Genomic DNA, 26,306 nt, shown 5'->3' with positions numbered 1-26,306 from the left:
AATGCGGGTCACCATAGACGTCGGGTCACCATTGTGCACAAACCTGCATCCCTAATTCAGCAAATAATTTAACTAATTATATAATCAAGATCTGAGGCTGGAATGAAAACCTGCATACACACGGCCCTCCATGGCACGAGTTTGACACCACTGCTATATGGGATGTATCCAATCAGCGTTTCACTACATCGACTCCCAAATTAAACATCTTTTAAAAATGTGATATTTAAAATTTCCTCATTTAAATTTCGTTACAGTCAATCCCTTGAATTCAGAGTAATTTTCAATAGTTTTCTTACGTTAGTTTCAACCCTTTTTTCTTCAAATCCAGCAAGTCCGTTCCATTGTCACTTAAAGAGTTTGCTCCACCTACTGTGCCTGGAATTCTTTTGTATTTTTATATTTGATTTGATAATACGGTAATATTCAATAGCCCATGATACAAAAAACACAGATAGGGCTAGTAATATTAAAAGCAATACCAACCATGTATTATGTGCAATTTTTAGGCCTATCTGTCCATTTTGCAAAAGATCATATGCATGTATTAAAGCAAAAATGCTGTATAAGAATATGCAATTACTAAAGAAAACAAAAAAATAATCCATAATCATATAATCAACAATCAGTAGCCTAACCCACCCCTGGTTAAATGCATCCTTAACTTCAGACTTCTGCGTTAGTTATAGGTAATGAAAAACCTGCTTATTGAATCCTGGCATGGTACATATTACACTAATAAATAGAGTGCTTAAAAGAGTGCAAAGCCGAATGGAGAAATATAACACAATTCAAAAGTATATGCATGGAAAGCATATGTTTGACAACTCATGCATAAACGTTCGATCTTTGTGGCCTCATTTTTGACCAACTGCGGAATAAATGCCGACCTTGCACGATTAAAGCTTCGCTTGTACTGCGGTCGTGTAAGGTCGTTACGTGCATCGTTAATTGCTCGGAGAAAAGAAGCTCGCGCATGAAGGCGGTTATTACGAGGTTTATATCTCAGAACGGCACGCGGGACGGACAGTGAGGCAGCAGGTGAGCGGCCGCTAATGTACAGCAGCGCTGCTACGGGACTGAGCTCACGCTGCATTAAAACACACTCCTCATTTACCCCCTCCAAAGATTTCTCATAATAGCAGAGATTGCATGCAGTAAATTTAGGTGCATTTATATTTCCATTGTTACTGACAGTCGTAAGTACTTCCCTTTGCATTCCGAAATTATGAATTCCGTTTAAAAAAAAAAAAAAAAAACATGGTTGTGTGAGTGGCTTGTACTTATATACACTGTAGTTATTGTAATACACACTTTCCCTTTAATTTGTAGTAAATGGGTATTTAATCTGACTTGAAAAAGAATTACCCATCATATGAAGTAAATAATGACAGTTCTAATTTGATTCTAATTTGAGATTTTTCTTACAATTCCATCCATCCATCCATCCACCCATCCATTATCAATGCCCACTTATCCAGGTCAGGGTTGCGGGGGTTGCTGGAGCCTAACCCAGGGTTAAATTTCAAAGCTCTCAGTTCTACTGTTGCAGAGCTTTGAGATTTTTCTCATATCCAGCACACACACACACACACACACAAATAAATATATTACAACGGGCACAGGATCTTCCCTTTCTTGATGCACAATGTCCAGAACTGGTAAATGGTAAATGGACTGCATTTATATAGCGCTTTTATCCAAAGCGCTTTACAATTGATAACTCTCATTCGCCAGTAGCAGAACTACTGGTGAATCAATCAATCTCATAAATTACATTAGCCATAATTGAGTCCACTTAGCTGAAAGAGATTGATATTCTGTAAATGCAATTCAACAGTTAAAATTTGGAAAAATACTTCCGTTCCATTTAAAACACACTTTAACATTATCTCAGCACTGTTGTCCCATTCTCAGTGGCGATCACTGATAGGCTAAGGCCACACTGAAGGGGGCTAGGGGGTGTGGCAGAAAGGACACAACCACACGATGGGGCCTCCACCAATCAAAAAGATGGAGGGGCAGTTCCCTGTAACCTGTATAGGACACATAATTCAGAGTGTGGAGAGGGAACACTAATAATATCATAAACTGGCCAAATATTACATGTCATAAACCTTTGGCCTTTCGGTTTTTTTATTCATAAGCAGTCACCTACACTCTCTCAGTGTTTAGTATTTGCAGCACTTCATAAATCTAATGAAAAGTTTCTATTTTTACACAGTACTTGAATTTTTCCCCCTCCAGTAGGGATAGTACTGTTTCTAGAGTTTCTTTTAGTATTAAACTAAAACTTAAATGAGATGGTTCACTTTTCCATAGAAATCAAATGCATTTTAAGCATACATCCATGTGAACTGGTAACTTGCATCCTTAAAGGTGCAATACTATTTCCTGTAAAAAAGTAGAAGAATGCATGACACCTCTTGCTATGGCTTTCAGCAACCAGTCAAGGACTAAGCCCGCCCTCTACTGGCAACAGGTAGTCATTGCAAATATACTCTCAAATTAATCCACCAGTTGACATACAAATTCTGTTTTGGATGACGAAAGTAACGGTAAACACCAGTGTCTAAACATAACAGGAGCTTCGCGTTATTTTAAGTCAACGCCTTAAGAAGAAGACCACGAAAGCTAATTAAAAAGGGATTTAAATCTTTATTTAGCCTAGCATAGTGCAACAGTTAACCTTAATCTCACACTAACACTCAACTCTGGGGCACATATGATAAGAAATAAACAACCAGAAGCCGGTGTAGTTTCAGGGGAAATGGGGAAATCTCCCCCCTTCTTGTGTAAATGCAGCAAAAAAAAGCCCTACCTCTAGACTTCAATGCGTCACAGGGGGACAAAGAAATGTTTACACACGTATAAACACGCTATGATTTTATTCACTCCATCATAAATTAAACAGTATAGTAGCTTTAGCCTGTCTCTAGTGTGTTGTGAAGGAAATATGTTTTTTTCTATCTTTTTTAGAAAAGGAATGTGATGTCTTCTCGCCTCTCTCAGCTGCTCGTTTGTGTTTTTCGGCTGTGACCCTCGGGGTGCGCGTGCCCTCGTCCGCCCGTGCGCTCCTGGGACGACCCTCAGGCGTTGTAGGAGGAGGACGAGACGTTCCCTCCGTGCCCGGTCCAGTTGGTGTGGATAAAGTGCCCCGGGTTCGACAGAAGCTCATAGGTGTGCGCGCCAAAATAATCCCTCTGAGCCTGTGTGGCACACACATGAGAACCGTTTATTTAGCGATTTTAAAACCTGGCAAAGTACAATTACTATGAACTAACAGGGTATGGGAGTTTCCCCTGAAGCAAACACACTATGTAACCTCTTACGGCTACAGGTACAGCTATTTCTGTACAAGTTACACCACCTGTGACTTTAAACCCGCAATCTCCCAGTCCAAAGCTCAGTCCATGACCATATGCCAGGGCTTAGCGGTACGCTACAGGGATATACTTAGCGACGCGCCCGGTGGACGGCCGGCCTTACCTGGAGCAGGTTGGCGGGGAGCATGTTGTGCCTGTACCCGTCGTAGAAGGACAGAGCCGTGCTGAAGCAGGGCATGGGAATGCCCTGCTGGACGCCAGCGCTCACCACTCGACGCCAGGAGTCCTGCGGGAGAATAACGCACAAATAAAGCATCTCCTACAACTTCACACCAATAATACAACTTAGCAGGGTCAGTAATGCTGCTAACGTCACAGAGAGGGGAGCCCCTTACACATTTCTACAAAAAATTTTCTTTTTTTCCTCCTTTACAAATAATTAGTCATTTATGTTATATGATCATTATGGACTGTAGCACAGGGTGCACTTAAGCACAATGCTATATAATAAACGGCGTCCAAATATTTGTTTTATATCCCACATTACAAAACGAAGATTCTACCAATTGCTTAACGACAAATCAAAGTCCAACAATTGTGAAATTAAAATGATAATGAAAATGTTCCCTGAAGATGAGGAAACACGCTGGGCTGTTTGAACTGGCCAGGGCCTTCATGGCGTGACGAGAAAGTCCACCAGGGCCCAGCTGAGTAGCAGTCTGGGGGAGTCTGGCGCAGTCTGGGGCAGTCTGGGGCGGTCTGGGGCAGTCTGGGGCAGTCTGGGGCAGTCTGGGGCAGTCTGGGGCAGTCTGGGGCAGTCTGGGGCAGTCTGGAGTAGTCTGGAGTAGTCTGGAGTAGTCTGGAGTAGTCTGGAGTGGTTTGGGGCACTCTTGGGCAGTCAGGGTCGGTTTGGGGGAGTCTGGGGGAGTCTGGGGGAGTCTGGGGGAGTCTGGGGGAGTCTGGGGGAGTCTGGGGGAGTCTGGGGGAGTCTGGGGGAGTCTGGGGGAGTCTGGGGCAGTTCGGGGAAGTCTGGGGCAGTCTGCACGTGCTCAGTCCGTACCTGGCAGTTCTGCACAGCGTTGCTGAAGAAGCCGTCCAGCAGGAGGCTCTGAAGCTCCGAATCCCGGTCAAAAGCCTCCTTGATCTTTCCCAAGAAAACACTGCGCAAAAGATTAGCACAAATAAGCTTTATTACAGATGGCTTTCACAGTTATGAAGAAACTGAATCAAATTTATCATTGTTAAGCTTTACAGGAAATTCTTGTGCAGCGAGAGGTACACAGAATTTACATTCACATTTACAGGTGACACAATGCAAGACATACAGTGCATAGATAATGTAATTTACGCGATACAAATTAGACATGTATACATACAGCAGCACATGTTGCGAGTGTGTGTGTATAAGTGTGTGTAAGGAAGTTGGCACAGTAGGTGCAGCCTCAGGAAATTAGGCAATACCACCTCAAACCAACATTTCCTCATTCTTGTGTCAATTTGCACTTATCTGGAAACCCGATCTGCATTTCCTCATCACTTTCTCACCCGTTTAGAGGCCACAGGAATAAAGAATCTATTGTGATAAAAACAGCGCTACCATTTCCCTGAGGGCCTTATTATGTTCTAGTAGGTCATAAATGCATATTTTTAAAAAAATGTTTATGTAAAAAAAAAAAAAAAAAAAGATCACATAATAATGATATAGTTCATGTACCACTAGATGCTCTCTCCACTGCAGAGTGCTAGAGGAAACATCTCCAGAATAAGTTTTAAAGTTTGATAAACATGTATTTTCACTGGATGTACAACAAAGAGAAGAAAAGCATGAGTGAGGTAGGCCTCTACAGCAGTGATGTGGGGGTGACACTGAGCCACAGTTAGGCAAGCAGAGATCCAAACACTAGGGTTCGCAAAATTTCAGCAATATTCAGGAGAGGAAACTTTCCATGGGAAAAGTTTCTGGGAATTTCAGAAAGTTTCCGGGAAATTCCAGGAAGTCGTTTACTGGAAATTTTCTGACCCTTTGTAACCCTAGCAAACACACATGCAAACATGCACACGCACACGCACACACACACGCACGCACACAGGCACACGCGCACACACACACACACACACACACACGCACACACACACACACACACACACACACACACACACACACACACGCACACACGCACACACACACGCAGGCACACACACACACACACACACACACACACACGCACACACGCACACACGCGCACACACGCAGGACTCTCACCTGCGGATGATGCAGCCTCCTCTCCACATGAGCGCGATGGCGCCGTAGTTCAGGGACCAGCCGAACTCTTTGGCGGCCTGTCGGAGCAGCATGAAGCCCTGAGCGTAGGAGATGATCTTGGAGGCGTAGAGAGCCTGAGAAAAGCACAGAGCACCCGCTTAGTCCAACACCTGGGTAACAGCAGCACACAGCCCAGCCTCCCCGTTCAGCCAAGCCACTGCCTACCTTCCTGATGTCCTCCAGGAACGCAGCCTTGTTGCCGCTGAACTTGGCCCCGTGGGGCCCGCTCAGGGTCTTGCTGGCCTCCACCCTCTCGTCCTTCAAAGAGGACAGACACCTGGCAAACACGGCCTCACCTGAGGGAGGGGCGGAGGTTAGGAAAGGTCAGGAGGGTCAGGAGGATGCCAGGCGACAGGCCGCAGCAGGGCGTCAGGTGGCAGTTCTGGAGGCACTGAGTGTCTGAGGGTTTCTGCCACGCTTCTGTACTTGTGTCGACTGGCCAAAGAGCCCACACACCTCGTTTCCAAGGCCTGTACTGGCTTCTAAATGAAAATAATTCACAGAAACCTCTTTGGCCATCCAGAGCGTGCATTTGACATCCCTGCTCTAGAAGGCCCACCTCCAGAGTTAGATGAAACACTGATTAAACACAAGTTCAGCTATAAAATCTTTAAATTGAAGGCATACCAGATTTCTGTGTTTTATCAGGCAACGATCTCCAACGATTTCCTCTTATTCTGCAGTACAGCATGTTAAACACAATTTCCCTTTTAGAAAAAAAAAAAAAAAAAAAAAGGCCACTGCCAAAACCAGGCGGTACGTGGCACCGTGCCAACAAGAGCACGGTTACAGAGGACTACGCAACCATGGCGCGAGTACACGAGCCGACCTCGCTCGTCTGAACAAGGAAACGCACACCGCGGGCCCCAACGCCCTCTCTGCGGGGCCTGGCTCCGTTTGAAAAAGCAGAAATCGGAGAGGAGTGCAGAAATCTTGGGTAAGCATGACTGTGCAAACTGACACGCGCAGAGTGGCGGAACTGAATCAACAGGAAGGGAAGAGCAAACGCTGATTCCAGCGAACCCGGGGCGACAGTCTCGACATGGAATGCGGCCCACTGACAACAGAAATCCACCCCAGCGCAAAGTACGGCCACTCCCACCCTCCTCTGTCTCCACCTGACCAATCACGCCCAGCCTCTGTCTCCACCTGACCAATCACGCCCACCCTCTGTGACGGCCTGACCAATCACGCCCGCCCTCTGTCAAACCTCTGCTTGCTTTTCATTCCAGTGCCTGTCTTTCGTGTTCAGCGGATCTTGCTCAAACAAAGCAGATCCTACAGACACAACAATTGAAACACTGAGACATTCACAGTAATGTTGATTACTGTACCAGTAAAAAAAGGAAAAAAAAAAAAAAAAACGAAATAAAAAAGTTTGCAGAACTAGGACTCAGTTGCTTAAAAGTTTATGCAATTGGTTTTCCTCCCAAAACAGGAACAAAACAGAAATGAAGTGACATTTCTGAATTCTGTTTGCCCAGAAGCAAAACCAGAGGGACTATGAAGCGTTTCTTTCTCCTGTTAATAACATGCCGGAGGAAAAAATTATAGAAAGATGCTGTGAGTGACTGGCTGGCCTGCCTACAGTGAGGGGTGTGGCCTGCCAATGGTAAGAGGCGTGGCCTGCTTACAGTGAAGGGCGTGGCCTCAGTCAGGGAAGCTCCAGCCAGGTTGCCCCTGGCCAAAGAGCATCAGGGGACACAGGCATGTTCATTCACGAGATGCAGGAAAGGTCGGCGTACAGGAGAGACGGGAAAATCCCTCTTACGTCACATCAGAAGAGGTGACAGGAAAATCTCTCAAATCTCCTTAGGAAAAGGAACTCTATTTCAGCAAGTCCCTGCCAATAGATCTCCCTCCACAAATGGGCTTCATCGAACAGTGTGCAAAAGAATAATTTCAGTCAAACAGACTGGTGCCAAAGATTTGTGGAGAAAAGGCTGGTGCATTATAAGACACTTGCCAAATCACATTTACACACCGCGTTGCGAGTTCTCCTGGCTCAGTTTTCCTCCAGACACAGACACACACGCATGAGCCTCACCGATTAAGGTGACGGGGGTGCCGTACTCCAGGGCGGAGATGGCCGTCCACTTCCCCGTGCCCTTCTGTCCCGCGCTGTCCCGAATTTTGGGCAGCAGCGGTGTCCCGTCTGAGTCTTTGTACTTGAGAATGTTGGCGGTGATTTCTATGAGGAAGGAGTCCAGCTCCGTCTTGTTCCAGTCAGTGAACGCCTGGGGATTGCCAAAATTTCGAAACCATCCTGAAACTTGAAACTACTATTCACATTTCTGCTATAGACTTTCACATAATCCCTTCCTCCCTCTCTCTCTCTCTCTCTCTCACCCACACACACACACACACACACACACACACACACAGGCATGCATGGATGTACCTACTCACACATGAAAACACACACAGACACATGCATGTACCCACTCACATATGAAAACACACACGCAGACATACACGCATGTACACACTCACACATGAAAACACTCACACACACACACACACACTCATACCAAAGGCCATTCAGAAGACCCACCTGTGCCATCTCATCGTGATCCATGCACAGCACGTCCTTCATCAGGTGGTAGGCCTCACAGATCAGCTGCATGTCCCCATACTCGATTCCGTTATGAACCATCTTCACAAAGTGCCCCGCGCCCTCATCTCCCACCTGCACAGGGCATTCAGGCCATCAGTCAATGACTGTACAACAGCAGTGGGTCTATACAGTGTGCAAGGTAAACAGACAACCAAAAAAAAGGAAGGTTATCCTGGAGGAACAATACACCCACTCACCCAGTCACAACATGGCTCTCCAGTTCCGACCTTGGCCGCGATGCCTTGGAAAATATCCTTGATATGTGGCCTGGAGGACAGTAACTGTATTACAGACCTAATCACAGTCTAGTTGCAAACTAATTAGCTACATGACAATCAAATTATGATCAAATGGGAGCTCTCATCACAGGATGGCAAAAGATAACAACAAAAAACAGGAATTAAGCCCTGATAGCAGATTTACCTTAAAAATATGGATACAAAAATATGTTTCCTGAAAATGCCATACAACAGTAGTTCCCACTGATTTTTTTGTTAAGTTCATTCTGATGGTGCGCCTCTTATGCAGCTGAACAATTGTCTGCACATAATATGGTACTTGGGTTAAATATTTTATCACTATTTAGAATACTGGAAATGTCCCTTAGCCATAAAGGAGAGGCGGACATTTTGGGACGAGTGGAGCAGGGAGACTCACCAGGCCTCTTTGTGACCTCCGGGCATGAGCGAGGGACCGTATCGCGCTCCTTCCTCTCCTCCACTCACTCCACTGCCCACAAACAGCAGGTTCTTCTCCTTCAGGCTCTTACACCGACGCTACACGCACACATACACACACATACACACGCGTACACACACATGCACACATACATACACACACACACATGCACGCACGCACGCACCGCAGGAGATACAAAAAAATACATCCTCACCGCATTGTGCAAGACTACACACTCTCACAAATATGGTTCCCAAAACAAAATGTATTTTTGTGCAGCATTAGCAGAAGTACACAACATTAAAACTTGCAGTTAAAATTCATTTGAAATTTAAATTATGAAATGTATTGCATGTATTGCTCAAACTCAGTCCTGTGACCCTGTCACGCATGCAAATTTTCCTTCCAACCACAACTGAATTGCAATATAAATAAATAATAAGAGAACTTAAAAACTTGTTTTCAGTGACCTTATTTGATCAAGACATTGGCCGTAACCAAAAACAGCACACACTGGGATTTAAGGACTGAGCATATGCTGCACAAGTAGACCACATACCAAGTACAAGTGCCATATATAATCATGCTTATTTTTTACAGCACATCGCAATATGACTGAGATACTCCCATTGGGGTACTCATACTCACAGTTGTGTCTCTGTACTCAGAGTTGCCACCATCGATGATGATGTCCCCAGGTTGAAGAAGAGGAACCTGTTGAGCAAACAGGAAAGAGAACACCCAGGAGTCAGGAGAGACTCGCGTATACGATGTGGACGGAATCACACGCCACGAACTGAAGGCTCACAAATGGACCCTGGTGCTGGCTGACCGGCCCCTCTCACTTACGAGCTTCTCAATGAAGTCGTCCACAGCCTGGCCGGCCTTCACCAGCAAAATGATACGGCGCGGAGTCTTCAGCTTGGACACCATGTCCTCCAGAGACTCCGCCCCCACCACCTTGGTGCCTTTGGCCTCGTTCTGCAGGAAGTCGTGCACCTTCGAGACCGTCCTGTTGTACGCGCACACCTGAGAAGCGATAAGAATCAGACAATGGACAGAGACCAAAAAAAAAAAAAGATTCAGTATCAGAAAGACGAACACGAGGCAGCAAAACAGCCCGGACTGAGGATGTCACAAGCTCCTTTCTGGAACTCAGCGTTTACCAGTGCAGCTAACCAGCTTTAAAATTCAAATTAAATGCCTGCTCTGGTTCAGAAATGTTTAGACTTACCACAAAGCCATGGTCATTCATGTTCAGAATCAGGTTCTGACCCATCACTGCCAGGCCAATAAGGGCAATATCCGCTCTGTGGAAATATACAGTCATTTAACGACCTGCAACCTGAAAAAAATCTCATAATTCACACTTTTAAGAGAACTACAATAAATCAAAGAGATCATTAATACGAGGGGATATACAATCTGATAATCTAAGTAAATCCATAAACACTTGGTCGTGATTAATGACAATGATCATTTCATTTAGGTAACCCTCGGTAGAAAGGGTATTACTTTGTTAGTTAGCTATGTGCCACATCGTGTATCCCAGGTAAAACAGCTACCTGCTTTCAGACAAGGCTCAGCCAAAATTTGAGTTTTTATTATTAGTGACTAAACAATCTGAGTTACTGAAACAATGTCAGAAGAGACATTCATTATGACAGTGTAGCTGTACAACTAACATTAGCCAGCTAGAGATTCTATAACGAGGAAGCGACATACATGTGATTCAATGACTTAGGAAAATCCAGGCAAGCTGCATTAACACATCAGTAGAGATGCAAACAGTTTTCTAACTTAAATAATAGTAACTAGCGACCGTAAAGCACTCAGGAACCGTCACTTTTTTAAGAGAAAGCCAACTAATCAAATAGTGCTAATGTTAAGTTACTTTTGAAAACGCTAGACTGGATAGTTATGTTAGCTAGCTAGCGAGCTAGCCGAGTGGGGTGATTTTTCTAGACAGACAAAATATCAACATGGGGGAAACAATCATACTTACTCAGGCATAATTGTGAGTGTGCTAAAATCCTTGATTTAAAGAAATACTGCCAATCGGTACTTCTGAATTTGCTTTAGCTAACTTCCTCGTCCACGGATAAACGCAAGCGAAGGTGCAGCTCTTCACGTTTGCCTCACTGCTGACACAGGGCTGTCACTGACATAATGTAAAATAGCCTAAAGCTCGTGCCTCTCCATTTTCTCATTGGTTCAGAAATTCTGAGCAGAGATACGACGAGGTTTTATTGGTTGAATCTCCCTGTCACTCCTTAATCTCGTGTTATCCTCCCTCAAGATGTTAAAACAGACCACTTTAATCAATCCAAACTTAATTTCAAGGAAAACGTGAATGCTTGTGCATTTTTAACGAATCTGACTTGGTATCATCTCCGATTTAGTTTAATAACTTATAAATACAAATTATGAAAGAGCGCAATGCTATTCTGGCCCTGTCATGGTTGCAACATCAACATGCGATTGATTAGTGATGCCTTGCTAGTTGCTCAAATCTACGGAGCAAACCGGTATATGACTGTACCTATATGGTCTATGGACTGTACATATGACCGTAACAGCAACGATCCTTAAAACCTTGTTGTACATAGAATTATCCTCCCACATGACTTTCTAGCCATTCCTGCAGCTTGGCAAAATTAGGTTGGTAGGGTGACTACATAGAGGTTGACTTGGAGGTCAGCAATAGTTCTAACGCCAACCAGTTAAAAGGCCATGTTTGCTCTTCATGCGTCTGCTCCAAAGGCTGGTCTGATCCAATGAACTGTATGGTCTGATCCATCACACAGGACCTCACGGCAGAACAAAAAATTGTAGCGAGGACAAGTAACTAACACATTAATATTAGCAGGCGACAATCTTATTATAGTGCGAGTTTGTTTCAGAAAAAAAACGGTAGTGCTATTCAGCTATATAAAAATGCATGCGAAATTGTCATATTATGCATTTAGATGGTTATATAAAAAGTTATCGATTAACAAAGATACATCATTTTAAAGCAATGCAACAATCAAAAATCTATTTATAAAAAGGAAGCATTGTATGGACTTGGGGCGGCAGTGTCGTGTAGGGCAAGGAACTGGTCTTGTAACGATTCCAGGGTGGGACAGTGCAGTTGTACCCTTGAGCAAGGTACTTATCCTGCATTTCTTCAGTATATATCGAGCTGTATAAATGTATGCAATGTGTAAGTCGCTGTGGATAAGAGCGTCTGCTAAATGCCTGTAATGTGATATCGTGCACGGAACGTCAGGAACCTGACCATTAGAAAACTGTAGTGCTGGAATTAGGCATTAACTGATGGGCGACATGAGAAAACCAGACTGTTGCTGTAAGTCCTGTTGGTGAGCGGGAGTTGTCTTTCCTGTAGATCAAGTAAATACAATATCCGTTTTCGATAGTGGTGATTATGATAGTCCCATCCCCGGCATCAGGGGTTAAAAAATATTTTAGACTCACCGTGGTCGTAGTAACTGTAGTAACGTAGTACATTGGAAGTAACTGGAAGTGGTGTAGAACTCTTCATATCCTGGCCATATTGCCAGATCTGACTTTAAGAGTCTGGCCACTGCAGTGTCCCAGTTAAATTGCCAATAGTAATTCCGTCCATTCTTTTATGAGGGAAAAATGAATACCTACACACTGTTTTGCTTGATCACCAAACAAACTTAATGGAGAGAGTTAAAAATTTTGGAGCATGCAATACAGATACGTGAGGTACCTCTACATATGCCTGTGATTGTAGGTGTCTTGCAGTAGGGACCCCCTGAATGAGGTCAACAATTAAACGGTTTTGTCAAATAAATAGTTTGAATCTTCAAATTGCGTTGCTTTCAGGTACTGTGTCGCTCATCAATACCTAGTGAGTGTGTCAGTACTTAGTCTACTTTTTACCAGAGGGCAGAAAATCAGAGTAAACAGAGGGTTATTCTTAAACTCGACAATTATTCTGACATAAGTAGTCTTATTATGAAAAATGTAGCCTAATTAGTCCCTATTAATAAAATTTTGGATAAAGAGACGCCTGGCAGACAATATGCTAAATTCACATTGAGAAACAAACTTATGGCTCGTATCACTGTGGATTGTCCAAAGGCAACAGCTATTCAGCTATTGAAATATATGAATTGTAGTCATGAAAAACCATATTGCAACCAAAGATGGAGCAGATGTATTAATTCTTATGGTGAAGCGTTATCTCATACATAACTCATAGCCATTACATAGCATGCAAAGAAAATAAATCTCTGGATTGTGTATAATAAGTGTATAATATTTGGACGCAGCACAAAAGAACGCACAAACACACACTCTTGTATTGCAAAGTTGGTAATTTCTTATATTTTTCCACAGATGCCTTGCTCATGTTCATCTTTTGAGAGTATATTTCTCTCAATTAAAGTTACTTCATACTTAAAGAAAGAGACTGCACACATGCAGTTTTTTTGCTAATGCACTGGATGTACTTTTATTGTTACTTCATTCACTAAACTAAACAGTTCAATGGTGCAAGATTACCATACACAGAATTAAGAGATCTGCATGACACATCTAGGCTATACAGCGAATGGATTATAATTATTACAAATACATGAAACGTATTTACATTTTAATTTGAGCTCCATACAACACATATATTTACAAAATCAGTATGAAAATGATGCCAATCTGTCAAATAATGTACAGTATTAATGTTTGCTTTGTCTACTAAAGACAACAGAGGGAATGTCAACAGGTAGTTTAAAATGACATGTCCCTACCAGAAGGGAGGTGGTATCATTTTTGTGTTAGCTTTGCTTCAAAGGCAGGGTGGACAGTATTGAGGGGGTGAAAACTCCTTAATAAACTGGTAAGCTGCTCTTTTTTGAAAGCCTCAGCCATAGCTGGTCTCAAATTATGTTGAAAGGTACTACCCGATTCAAAAAAAACAAAACAATACCCAAAAACCTAATATAGGCCTACATCAACATAATTATATAGCACAGAACCAGGCTATCACTGTATTATGTCTGAAGTGTCTGTCGTTTAATGATGAACCAAGTTCATTTTAAACTACACTAGAAATGAGATGGCCTAAAATGAACTAGAATAAAAATTATCTGAATTAAAAGCCTTTTGGATTATAATTCTTTTCTTACTTGTATCTGCTATTCTTGTGTGCATACAAGTCTACATAGTACAGAATCAAAACCCCTTCTCCCAGGAACTTTAAATGCTTCCAGTGACAAATCTGAGACGCACTTCCTTTGGCCACAAAACTCTTGTGGAATTGCTGAAATGCTGTGATGACCTTCATTGACCAGTTGGTTTTATACCCTTTCACTGTGTGCAAAGAGATGCAAACTTAATATATACAAGCGATGAAACAACTGATAATTAAACTTTAGTAAACAAGCAACTCAAAAAGAACACCTGCACTGACAGTTAATAGATCCGTACATTTTCCCTCAGACACTTCATAGTTCAACCATGTGTGCATATAGTAACAAAAAAAGTAACAGTGCAAATAACTTGTGCAGGAAGGTAATAAAACGATTTCCTTCGAAAAGATTTGGAGTTTGCAGTGTGGATTTCTTCAAACAGTTAACAGACATCGGGTGACAAATGCAACAGATTCCATCTGAAGTTCAGTCTTTGCTCTTGAGGCTGGCTGACCTCAGAGACAAAGAATCTTTTTTATTCCGTGCCTGTTCAACTGTTCTCAGAAATCCAAGGGCCTACGGAAGGAAACAGAGTCTCCTCCATGGGCAGCCATTTTGGCTCTTCTACAGTGGAATGCAGAGGGAGGAACGGGAGCAACAGTGACCTTTGGTTCCTTGGTTTCAAAAGCCTATACAGAGACTACGTCCTTCCACTGTGTTTCAGCACAGGCCCCTACTGGTTGGATGGCCAGGGGGTCCTGCATCTCATTGGTTTGCATACTTCAATGAGAAAACGTCACCGTAACACGACATCGCAGAAGAGACGCACTCAGTTACGCCAGTCACTCCCTCTCCACTTCAGAAATTTAATGCCGTTAGAGGAGCTAGATCAGTGAGAGCAAAGAGTTTCATAAATATCTGATAATTTAAAAAAGAAAGAAAAAAAAAAGATTCAGAGCATTTTTCATCCCTTTGTCTCCAATGACACACTACAGTACATATTGGAAATCCCACCGTTAAATCTGAACATAGGTTCCACCAGTGCTTGCACAAGCAGCAAATGTAAATACCAGGCTTTACTTGCACAGTTCCTTGATACTTCAATCTGTTCCATACAATCAAGAACGTAAATGTGCAAAACACAAACGTGAGCATTGTTAGCTGGCATGATCCACCCTTCACATGCATTCATGTCTGTGCAAAACAACATGGGAGGTACAAAAAACGTTAATAATAAAAGATGGCGTAATCAGAATGAATAGGGTTAAGAGAAAAGGTAGCATCAAGGGTGCATAATCTTCATAATGCTGATGTCCAACTGCCATAAAACGGAGTATGAATCTGGCCCTACCCTACATCACCTTACAGCACCCAAGAGAACCAGTAATAGCCTGCCTGACGGCCTGAATCAGGAACCTGAGATTCATGACCATACTGCAGTTAAGAGTACCTTCATCAAATAATTAACAAGGTCATAACAGACACATCAGATCACTTTAATCCAGGTATTGAGGGACAGGTGTAGGCATCCCATCACTAAGTTTGCGCCCCCCCCGGTGGATCACCAGTCTGTTACTGGTCCACACTGCGTCCTGCCTGCTGGATGCTGGAGCATTCAAGGACAGGGCAATGGAGAGCCTTCTTCACGAAGAAAGCCTCAATTCCCATCTCATCCTGCAAGGGCATTCTATAAGATTTTTCCACACAAGCCCATTTGTTGGCCAATCATGCATTTTCTGACCAAAACAGAAACATCTTTATATATTCTTCAGCCATCAAATCTGTCAGTAACTTACACTGGATGCCTAAAAACTGTCAAAGAACATACGATTCACTCGGCAAATTTAATATGCCTTTTTTTTCTGTAATGTTACCGTTCATGCTGGACACTATATCAATATAGTGTCATTTAATGTCATTTAATGTTACACAGCACTGACAGAAAGTACTCAACAGTACATACAGGTACCAGACAGAGGGGAAAGGAATCCATCACCTTTCGTCCTCTTTTGACACAGTGGTTCATCTAGCGAAGGGGGTTTCTACATTTTTTAAGCCAGGACCTGCTCCAGAGGGTCACAGACCACAGGAACACCCCCCCCCCCCCACCCCACCCCTCTTGGCAAACATGTAACCTGCACAGGATGTTGCTGTAGCTCACATATGTAAATAAAGTATGTGTTAGCTATAGCAAGCTCATTATTTGCAATTTGGTTTATATTGATAATTACTGCAAGTGAGCAAAACTTTATATTATATTTACATTAATATTTAATTTTTTTTCAAATTTGCTTAGGGATCCCTAGTTGAAAAGTCATGTTACACCATTACACATTTTTTTCAAAGAACTATTTTGACCTGTTTCGGTAATAATACATTGTTGAAAAACCAGATGGAAATTCTGTTCATTAACGGACAGAAGTCCATGTCTGTAAGCCGCCTCTCGGCGTCGGTTAAAAACAGGCTGACTGTCCTGCAGCTGGCAATCTGGCGACGCTCACTGAGCGTGCATTCGCTGGACCCCGCCTTTAACGCTTGCGTCAGATCTGTAAGCAAACCCGCCCTTCTCCTGAGGATTGTTGCTCTTGCTATGCGGGCACAAGAAAAGTTCCTGACTTAACACTGAATAAAGGACAATTTTTTTTTTTACAGACACTTAGTAACTCAGTGCGTGGAGAGGAGAACTGTTCTGAAGAATCATGCACAGACTGCTTTACAACATGCAACTAGTAGGACTAGGTATGACAAAAGAAAACAAAAGGAAGGGACGAATTGGAAGAAAACACAAGAGGCTAGGCGAGAGAGGGAGAGAGGGAGGGAGGGGGAGAGGTTTGGGGTAGGGTCGTGGGCGCAGGTTTTCAGGAACTTGAACTCAAGTTGCTTGAGAGGAGACTTAAGCCACAGGTCTACGTACAAGAGAAAACCGTCAATAGTCACAAAGATTAGTAAGAGTTAACACTCGGTATGTTCAAAGGCTTTGTGAGAAGAACAGGAGCGCTGCTTCCTACGCTGGGGGACGAGACGCCTCTCTCACTTCTTCAACATGCCAGATCGCCTCCTCGCCAGCTTGGACCTGATGAAGAACCAACTCAACATGAGGGGGCTGGATTCACACAGTATCAGCAGGACTATCACACAACGTTTCCTGCAGTCTATCCACCGACATGCATGTCTACTGTAACTAGACAGACAAGCGCCTCTTCAGCTAACCTAAGCTTGCGAAGCCTCGTCAGCCTGTACTGCGCATTCTGACAGCAAATCATTGGAGCTCCCATTAAAATGAATGGGGAATGTAAATATATGTAAGATGTCATAAAATTAATAATTATTTCCCCAAAACACTTCTTGTTTCACAAACTGCTACACATAATGAAATATATGATCACAAAAAATTGACCAATGAGGTTTTTCTTTGGTTGTTAAATCACCTTAGTTTTTTTTACATTGAATTCAATGGGCAGCAAGTGCTTTTGCCCTCAAGCATGTGCAGTAGAAGCCATTTCCTGTTACTTCCTAGGCTTCACCACCTGGCCCCTCCCACCCTCTCCAGGTCCTATGTACACTCTATGAAACCAGACTATGCAACTCTGACGTTGCAGGTTCAGTTCCAAACGGGGGACGCTACCGTTGTACCCTCGCCAAAAGGAAATTTAACCTGAAACTCTCCAGTAAGTATGGGTCATAACCATAAACATATCCTATGCAAAGAAAATAAGCTGTGTAAAAGTCACTCTGGATAAGAGCCTAAAATGTGAGTGGACGAAGACGTAAAGCATGCACATTGTGTTAATGGACAGACCCCTTTTTGAGGTACAGGGCAGCGTACCTTATGGTTCCTGCCAGCAGTGGGTTGAAGGCATACAGCCAGTCATTCATATCTTTGTCGTTATTGGCTTGCAGAAGTATTCCTCGGTGTTTTGTGCACACAGCAAATGTGTTGGGAGTCTGAAACGAGGTCCACATTTCTTTTTTTAAAAATTGCTATTAAACATAAAGATAACAACCACCGAGCTCAAATAACAGCAAGTCAAGTAACTGGAAGAGGACAAAAAATGATCAACCCAAGACAAACTTGAAATTGTATAGTCTAGTGAGCTAAATTATTGAAGGATTAAATATATTAAAAGACAGAAATGAAGGCTAATTCTTTAGCCGGATGTGTCATCAGGGAGTCCAACTTCCGCTTGAGATTTATAGAATCCTCTGATTTTGAGAAAAAATAAGTTCAGGAGTCACAAAATATCGAATGAACGCATTTTGAAAATCTGGCAACCTCCTTTAAGGTAGGGTGTACACACTCACAGTCACGGCAGCAAAACGCATTGTGTTACAGCACCCACTTGAAACTGCAACCACGCAATTTTAGCTATGACACACTGCCGTCAAAACAGATTAAACTTTAATGAGCCTGGTTCACACCCGAAATTACATGGCCTGAGAACCCTCTAATTGCATACTTCCATTCTAAGGTTCCAATTTGTGGAGCCTGGTGTCGGGATTCCGGGGCCCCACCTTGAGCATGGCCTGCTGGTCCTCGCTGTACTCCACCTGGGCCGTGGACAGGTTGAGCACGCCCCTCTCCACGGGGTCCTTGTCGTTGTTGTAGATGAAGACGTACGGCCGGCGCACCACCACGAAGTGCTTCACCCAGGAGTTGGAGCGCGGCTCCATGAAGCTGAGGTAGCCCTTCTTGGACACGACCGACCTGCGCGTGAGGAGAGAGCAGACAGCAAGCTACAGTCAATACCGCGACCTGATTGGACCTGTCCTAGCCAATAGCGATTCATCTGCTGGGCAGGCCGCAAAAGCCCAAGGGCTGAGTCAGTATAGAGTCAGTAAGACGAATGATGATGAGTTATGTGTGGTAAGAAAAAGCGACACCAAGAATTTCTCCCTGGAGGTTAAGCTAAGGGAGAGTTAGCTCAACACATGGAGGTTATCATAATTCATGTTTATTATAAAATGTAAAGCTGTAAGGAAATGCGTAGGGAGGCTGTGCTGATGCTATGCAGATTCATGCTGGGGATATAGCCCCTCTCCTTGGCACCGCCACTGGCAGTAAGCGGTTTGGGGCAAAAATGGCCGCCGGAATTTGAATAATAATGAGCGGGAGTACTCACCCGGGCCTCATCTCCTCGATGTCGGGCACCAGGTTGAGGAACTCGTTCTTGCCGGCCCGGGCCAGGTAGGACGTCTCCACGTTGGCCACCATGGGGAAGTTCTCGTAGTCCGAGCAGGAGGGGCTGGTGGCGCGGGAGTTCGCCTCGGGGGTCCTAGTTAGAGAGAGAGGTATGAGCCGGGAACGCCCGCAGGATGTACCATTCATCCACATAATGGAGACAGACTGAGACTGGAACAGCGCTACCAAATACAGTATATCACTGGTAACCAAGATGACATTCGCTATACCAGGGATACTCAAATCTGGCCCTTGAGGGCAGTAGTGCTGCTGGTTTTCTCTCCACCCCTCTAGTCAGGGACTGATTTAAACAGGATGCACTCGGTGAGTGTAATCTCTTGCCAATCAGTGACATCACTGCACTATGGACTATCAGGCAGAAGAGGAAACCCAGCAGTGCTACTGACCTTTGAGGCCCAGATTTGAGTACCCTTGCTCAATAACTTACACCAAATGCTCTGTCAAGGAATTATTGATAGGCAGGTTCTATGAGAGGAATTCTTAAGGTTCAATGATTCAGATGGTGATCGGAACTCATTACATTACATTTATTTGGCAGACACTTTCATTCAAAGTCGCTGGAATAAACTACAAAACACAACAGAGCTCATTCATTAGAGACTGCAGAGTCTCTCTTTAGTCAACAGCTGCTGGAGTTCTGGCTACAAGCCAGGTGGGACAATCCTGAGCAAGTTTATAGACAGGCAGTGGCAGAGGTGTCTATATTGGGGCCTTACTTCTGGTCGATGGAGCTGCAGCGGGATTCAGCCAGGGAGGGGCAGGTGGAGGAGGGGGTGAGGGTGGCGCTGCTCAGGCTGGTCACGGACGGGTCGCGCCCCATGGGGGAGATGTCCGACAGCTGGGGGGCACAGGGAGAAGGAGACACCTCATTGGTCAATTGCACGGGGGTCCTGCACACACAGCGTATCCCTACAGAGGGGGCACTTTCCCCTGCGTTTACCTTGCAGTCGCTGATGCTGCTGCACAGTTGGCTGTACTCGCTGTTGAAGGTGTGAGTCAGGAGCCGCAGGCACTGGGAAATAAGAGCAGAGCGTTACGTTACAGAACACACGATGTAGATCACTAAAAACAGAAACCTTGAAATCCTGCTGGAATGCACCAGGCTTTGATACATGCTAGGCCTCCTCCACAACTTCAAAACATGTTCACCAAGGGCCTGATTCACTAGGAACTTTAGCGTGCGCAAAACCTTCTAGTAAATCAGACCCTAAGTGTGGACGCTTTGAAACCCTTCAGAGCAGGTGTACACTCGGTATGGGCTGGAGAGACTAACCTACAGGCTGAAGTAAGGTCCCCCCCAAGCCCCCCCCGCCACGACCCCGACCCCCCCAGCTTGGTGGCCAGCTCCTTCTCGTGGTCCACCAGGCTCTCGATATTGGCCCCGAACCCCCAGACACCGCCACTAAATGGTAAATGGACTGCATTTATATAGCGCTTTTATCCAAAGCGCTTTACAATTGATGCCTCTCATTCGCCAGAGCAGTTAGGGGTTAGGTGTCTTGCTCAAGGAGACTTCGACACGCCCAGGGCGGGGTTTGAACCGGCAACCCTCCGACTGCCAGACAATCGGTCTTACCTCCTGAGCTATGTCGCCCCCACTACCCTCCCACCCGGACCTGTTGCCCCCCCACCTTGGTGGCCAGCTCCTTCTCGCGGTCCACCAGGCTCTCGATGTCGGCCGAGTCGTAGCCGCTGCTCTCGCTGGGCGTCAGGGCGCTCTCGAAGGTGGCGCTGGAGATCTGGGAGGAGATGCTGGTGGAGGTGCTGAGCGTGCCGCTGCTGGCGCTCGGGGACAGCGAGTCGCTCAGCGACTTGGCCGCCGCCTCGCCCAGCTTCTCCCGCAGCAGCAGCAGGTGGCGCGTCTTCTCCACCTGGGACGGGCGGAGCGAGAGACAGAGAGAGAGAGAGAGAGAGAGAGAGAGAGAGAGAGGGAGGGAGAGGGAGAGAGAGAGAGAGAGGGAGAGAGAGCGAGGGAGAGAACGAGAGAGTGAGAGCGAGGGGGGAAAAAAGAGAGGAGGAGAGAGGAGTGAGAGGAGACTTCAAAACAGCGTTCTTAAGACACTGATCAGAAGAACCAAGAAAAAGGATTAAAATCCTATGACAACAGTCAGAATATTGTGAATGATGAAACGCTGAGTGACTCCAGCACAGGGTCACCTGTGATCATTAAGCCTGATTAATTCATATTAATCCAGTCATGTAGTTATATGTTTGGATGGAGCAAAACCCTGGACCATCTGTGGCACTCCAGGACCTGGTTTGCCTACCCCTGGGTTACATCTTCAGTGATGAGGGTGCACTGAGGGCTGGGTGGATCTGATTGGTGAAGAGGCCCACGGGGGGGCGTGTCCCTGTGCCTACCTCATGCAGCTGCTCCAGCTTGTCCAGCTCCCACTGGTGCTCCAGAATTAGACTGTCCCCCCTGGGCCTCCAACCCGCCAAATTCTCCTCCCCCCTCACGTACGCCACAGACGTGTCCAGCACCTTCCTCCTCCGTCGCTGCATGCCTGAGACACACACACACACACATGCACACACACATCTTAGTAACATACCTAACTCACACACCGCAGCTGTCATTTATCATTTCAAAATTAGACACCATAATTTACTATATACTACATGACCCAATACTATATATAGATTTTATTAGGTCAGATGTATACACATTACCCTGGGCTCAATAATACATTCCCTCTACAGCTTGGATTTGGAAACACTAGAAAATAAATAAGGAGCCGGAGGCTGTAGTCATTAATCAACGATTTTGGCTTCTTTCACTAGCAGGTGATTATCAGCTATGACTGCACAGCCACAGGGTATATACTCTAGTGTAATTACATCACCTATAAGACATCACAGGAAGTCCTCCCTCTTCACCACATTTAGTCATAAAAAGTAATGGTGAAGTACACACACATGTATAGACAAACAGACACACTAACACACACACAGACACGCGTGCAGACACACACATGCGCGCGCGCACACACGTGCAGACACACGCACGAATGCAGAGACACGCACATATGCATGCATGCATGCATGCACACAGACACCCACACAGACACAGACACACACACACACACAGACACTCACCTGGGCTTCCTGTGTCAGCCATCTTGCACAGGCTCAGCTCGTAGATTCCCGTCACCCTGTTGCTGTAAGACAGAGCAGAAAGGCATTGTGGGAAATGGGAGTGGCTAACTCAAGGCCGGTCGGGGGAGGAGAAGGCAGGAGACCCGGTGACGGGGCACGCACCAGTCCGGGGTCTTGGAGTAGCCGCTGCCGAACAGGCTCCGGAGGGAGCGGGGCGGGGAGATCTTGGCGTCTCTGGAGTAGAACACCATGCAGATGTCTTTGGTGATGATGGCGGGCTGGATGCAGTGGTCCAGCTGTGGGGCGGAGACACTGTGAGTGCACGCACCGACGCACAGGCAGACGCGCAAACACACACACACACACACACACACACACACACACACCTTACTACCTCTCTCTCTCTCTCTCACACACACACACACTCACCTCACTATCTCTGTCTCTCTCTTCCTCACACACCTTAATATCTTTGTCACACACACACATTAGTATCTCTTTCTATCGCACACACACACACACACACTTTTGCATCCATCACACATACTCACACACACACACTCAGTCAGAGTTAATTCTACAGAAAACAATCATTCCAACGCTCACAGATGCACACAACAGACATGCGGCCCAGGCTGACCTCCAGATAGGCGGACAAGGTCATGTAGATCTTCTCTCCGTAGGGCGTGACACGGTTCAGAAGGAGTGAGTTGTGCAAGGAGCTGTCCCACACAGCCTCAAACCGGTAGAAAGTCCTGAGGAGAGAAAACAGGCATGACAGTGTGTCTGACGGGCAGCCCACACTGCCCCCTAGAGAACAACTGTGTAACTGCAGTTTAGTGTACGCTAAAACTCAGAAAAGACTCTACTTACTCCAGGGATACTCAAATCTGGCCCTTGAGGCCAGTAGTACAGACGGTTTTCTTTTCTCCCTGATAGTTCATTGATTGATTAATGCCACTGGTTGGCCAGAGGTTTAACTCACCTGGTGTCCCCTCGACAGCCAGATTTGAGTTCCCCTGCTCTACTTATATCATCACTGCATGTCAACTACCACGTTTCAGTCGATCATATTGATAAATACATTCAATGTGACAGCATCAATAACGAACGAATATCCAAGGGCTGTTATACAGGTCTGCAGAAACTCCATTGACAGCTCTGTACTGTTAAGGCAACAACACTTGAGTAGATTACTTTCAACAGTACCAGCGCCCAAACAAACACAGGAGCGCTAAGCGCTGAGCGCGTAACACCGACGCGTCCCTGTGAATGCGTAGCGCCTTCTCTGGCACAACACGCAGGCGTCGGGAGGCGCGAGGCTGTCAGCCTTGACGGGATTAATGACAACGTCTGCACACCAACAGCTGGCAGGTGATAAACTACTCCTCAGCAGATGTCAAGGAAGACAGCAGTGTGAGAAGAGGCTGTTAGGCTGTCAAAAAGCCCGTTTCTGAGGGGAAGAGAAACCAAGCGCACAGGCCTGCCTGTCTGTACGTCCAGACAGGGGGTGAAGCCACACACATCCCTCAACGAGAAGCCAATTTGTCAGGTGATTACATTGCCTCCATTCATTTCCAATGAGAGGCAATTTTTTTGCGTTTGCAAGGCATGTTGGGATAGCTGGCGACGGGAGGCGAGCTGGTGAAGCGAATGGAAGGACAGGGAACGTGGCGCGATGACCAATCGCTTCAAAGGTCCGACCTGTAAAGTGTCTCGCATTTCAAATTTTATGGAGCCCACAAGTGGCCAATTGTGGGAGGTCAGAATAATGCCAGGCGATCTCATCAGAGGATGTGTGGCTTCAACCAGAGACGGCGAGCCTGTCTCATCTGCTGACGACTCATTGGTGAGCTACATCTGTCACTCTGTGGACAGTGCTCCCCCACTGCTCACCTGACCTTCCCCTTACTGCCTCCCTATTGGCTGCTGGCCTGTTAGCCTGCACCAATGTATATGTGAGTGTGAAGCACAGTTGCCATGGAAAAACTGATCCCAGCATCAACAAAATAAAGGATAAAAAAAGAGCGGCAGGTCCTGTGTGGGGGCCACACCTACTTTAATACATTTCCTTATAAGTGCCTTTTTTTAACATCCAAAATGATGTTATAAGGAAGGTACTGTCATTCATTTCGGTGCTGCAAGTGTGTGTGTGTGTGTGTGTGTGTGTATGTGTTAATGGGTGAGTGACTCCTGTGTTTTGGGTTGCGTTGTTAAAACACGTAGTGTTGGAATAGAGATTTTGGAGGAACACAGTGCTAAGACATTGCACAAAACAGAATTAAAAACAGTCACTTAGATAGCAATACAGCAAATTTTATTCTACTTAATTAAGCTTTGCGATTTCAAAGCCATACAAGACTCATAAAGCTCTTTACTCAGAAACAGCTTTATGCCCTCATATAAAGGGTACCTAGCAATATCCTTATCAAGACAAAGTCTGCCAATAACCAAGAATCCGGCAGCAGCAGGAAGAAAAAAGGCAAAAAGAGAGAAAATGGGAAAATGGAGTCAGGACACAGGCAACAGAAAACATGCAAAGCAGGACAGAACATAGACGCTAGCAGGACACAGATGAACAAACAAAGCAATGCACACTGGGAAACTTTAGATTATTATGAATGAAGCGCTGAAATTTCACAAGCATTATGTTCTACGGAAGATCTGTTTCTGACCACCAGATGTCTCCACAGTTTGCTGAAAAGGCTAGCCCTGAGATTCCTAGCAAGACCTGGGGTCTGCATCATGGTGCAGGATTACTGAGCTGAGTAAAACCCAGCATAGCTCTTTTTTTACTTCAGTCCATGTTCCAGATTTTGGAGGGTTCCGGGTTTTACTCAGCGCAATTATCCAGCTAACACAGTAATCGTGATTGGTGAAACTGGTCCCTGATTAGTTTGATGCGCTGAAAACATTCTCAATGTCAGCTACTCACAAAGAAAGCAAAAGTGATGCTGTCAGAAAAATAAAAGTTGGAGCATACAGCTGTGCTCCAGAACTACACTGGGTGAACGTCCTTGTGAAGGGCGACTGGGTCTCTGGACAGTACCTGTTGGAGTTGTGAGATGACTTGATGTTTTTGGCTGAGATTATGTTGAGGGACAGGACAGCATCGGCTGCAGTGTCGTCCACCTCCGGCTTGTTCCTGATCCGACCTTGATGCAGGAAAAAAAACACACAGCGGTGTGATTCAGAGAGGAGTAAACACGAGCATCCCGGTCCCGTTAAAAAGACTGAAGTACCAGTGCCCCCCTGGACAGCATACCCAAATAAAATTTGCCCTGCTAGTGCTAAGCTCAGAGACAATGGTACTGATTTTATTCCATCATTTGGATGGGAATCAAACCCACAGGAACTTATATTATCATTGGTCAGCCCAAATTTAGCACAACTGTGTTCCGGCCCAGTAGAACCTGAATGTCTATGTGCAGAATCTGACATCATTGAACCAGGATAAGTGTGTTCCGAGTACAGCCATCTAAAGCTTAAACACGTTGTTTTTGGAGTGCTGTACCACTGAACTGGAACCCATACTGATGTTAAGTGCGTCTGACTGAAGAGGCCACTCGCATGCTTCCTGTGCAGTAGTCCATGACTTCCTGCCAAGGCCAGGCTAAACGGCCTGTAAAAAGGCCTCTCAGCAGAGAGAGACTCACCGACCACCAGCTCCCGCACGTCCTTCCAGTGCAGCTCGCTGCCCTTCTCATGGATCAGCGTGACCGTGATCCGCCGCTGGATACCCTGGGGAGGGCACAAACCAGGCAACCGTGTCATTTCCTGTGCGTCGCTCTCGCCCAATCACACACAGCCCTGCACAGGGCTGCGCCAGGCACCACACACAGTCAGTGGTGCTCTGTTCTCTGTATTACAGAGCTTAATCACCACTGCTACTGGTACTGCGGAT

At 45.4% G+C, this 26,306-nt stretch overlaps 2 protein-coding genes across 7 annotated transcripts in view; both read right to left on the bottom strand.

The window, feature by feature from the left end:
• Window positions 1-2,638: 2,638 nt before the first annotated feature.
• pgd (phosphogluconate dehydrogenase) lies at window positions 2,639-11,107 on the bottom strand. Its single transcript, XM_035383578.1, has 13 exons — window positions 10,950-11,107; window positions 10,179-10,254; window positions 9,794-9,973; window positions 9,593-9,658; window positions 8,924-9,042; window positions 8,464-8,533; window positions 8,204-8,338; window positions 7,697-7,886; window positions 5,815-5,945; window positions 5,590-5,723; window positions 4,387-4,486; window positions 3,490-3,612; window positions 2,639-3,209 (listed from the first exon to the last, which is right to left on the bottom strand). The coding sequence occupies exons 1-13, from the start codon at window positions 10,955-10,957 to the stop codon at window positions 3,090-3,092; spliced, it is 1,452 nt and encodes a 483-aa protein (XP_035239469.1). The 5' UTR covers window positions 10,958-11,107; the 3' UTR covers window positions 2,639-3,089.
• Window positions 11,108-13,410: 2,303 nt separating this feature from the next.
• The window catches only part of kif1b (kinesin family member 1B), an 84,553-nt gene continuing 71,657 nt past the window's right edge, over window positions 13,411-26,306 (bottom strand). For all 6 annotated transcript variants that reach the window (XM_035383570.1, XM_035383575.1, XM_035383573.1 and 3 more), the window contains 13 exons: window positions 26,059-26,143; window positions 25,452-25,557; window positions 23,043-23,157; window positions 22,565-22,698; window positions 22,403-22,464; window positions 21,665-21,810; window positions 20,935-21,174; window positions 20,244-20,315; window positions 20,020-20,141; window positions 19,224-19,376; window positions 18,616-18,808; window positions 17,930-18,048; window positions 13,411-17,176 (listed from right to left, as the gene is read on the bottom strand). In XM_035383570.1, coding sequence (XP_035239461.1) covers window positions 17,134-17,176; window positions 17,930-18,048; window positions 18,616-18,808; window positions 19,224-19,376; window positions 20,020-20,141; window positions 20,244-20,315; window positions 20,935-21,174; window positions 21,665-21,810; window positions 22,403-22,464; window positions 22,565-22,698; window positions 23,043-23,157; window positions 25,452-25,557; window positions 26,059-26,143 — 1,590 coding nt within the window. In that variant the 3' untranslated portion in view covers window positions 13,411-17,133. The remainder of the gene's footprint in view (window positions 17,177-17,929; window positions 18,049-18,615; window positions 18,809-19,223; window positions 19,377-20,019; window positions 20,142-20,243; window positions 20,316-20,934; window positions 21,175-21,664; window positions 21,811-22,402; window positions 22,465-22,564; window positions 22,699-23,042; window positions 23,158-25,451; window positions 25,558-26,058; window positions 26,144-26,306) is intronic.

This window comes from Anguilla anguilla, chromosome 11, assembly GCF_013347855.1.
Source record: "Anguilla anguilla isolate fAngAng1 chromosome 11, fAngAng1.pri, whole genome shotgun sequence".
Lineage (NCBI taxonomy): Eukaryota > Metazoa > Chordata > Actinopteri > Anguilliformes > Anguillidae > Anguilla > Anguilla anguilla.
Note: the sequence above shows the minus strand (reverse complement) of the source record. Positions and strands in the feature narration are given on the sequence as shown.

Bases quoted from the DNA above. Each gene is read 5' to 3' on its own strand.
- pgd (XM_035383578.1), bottom strand. The intron at 9,659-9,793 runs GTAAGTGAGAGG...TTTGCTCAACAG, and splicing joins ACGACTTCATTGAGAAGCTC to GTTCCTCTTCTTCAACCTGG. The intron at 9,043-9,592 runs GTGAGTATGAGT...GTGTGCGTGTAG, and splicing joins CTGAGTACAGAGACACAACT to CGTCGGTGTAAGAGCCTGAA.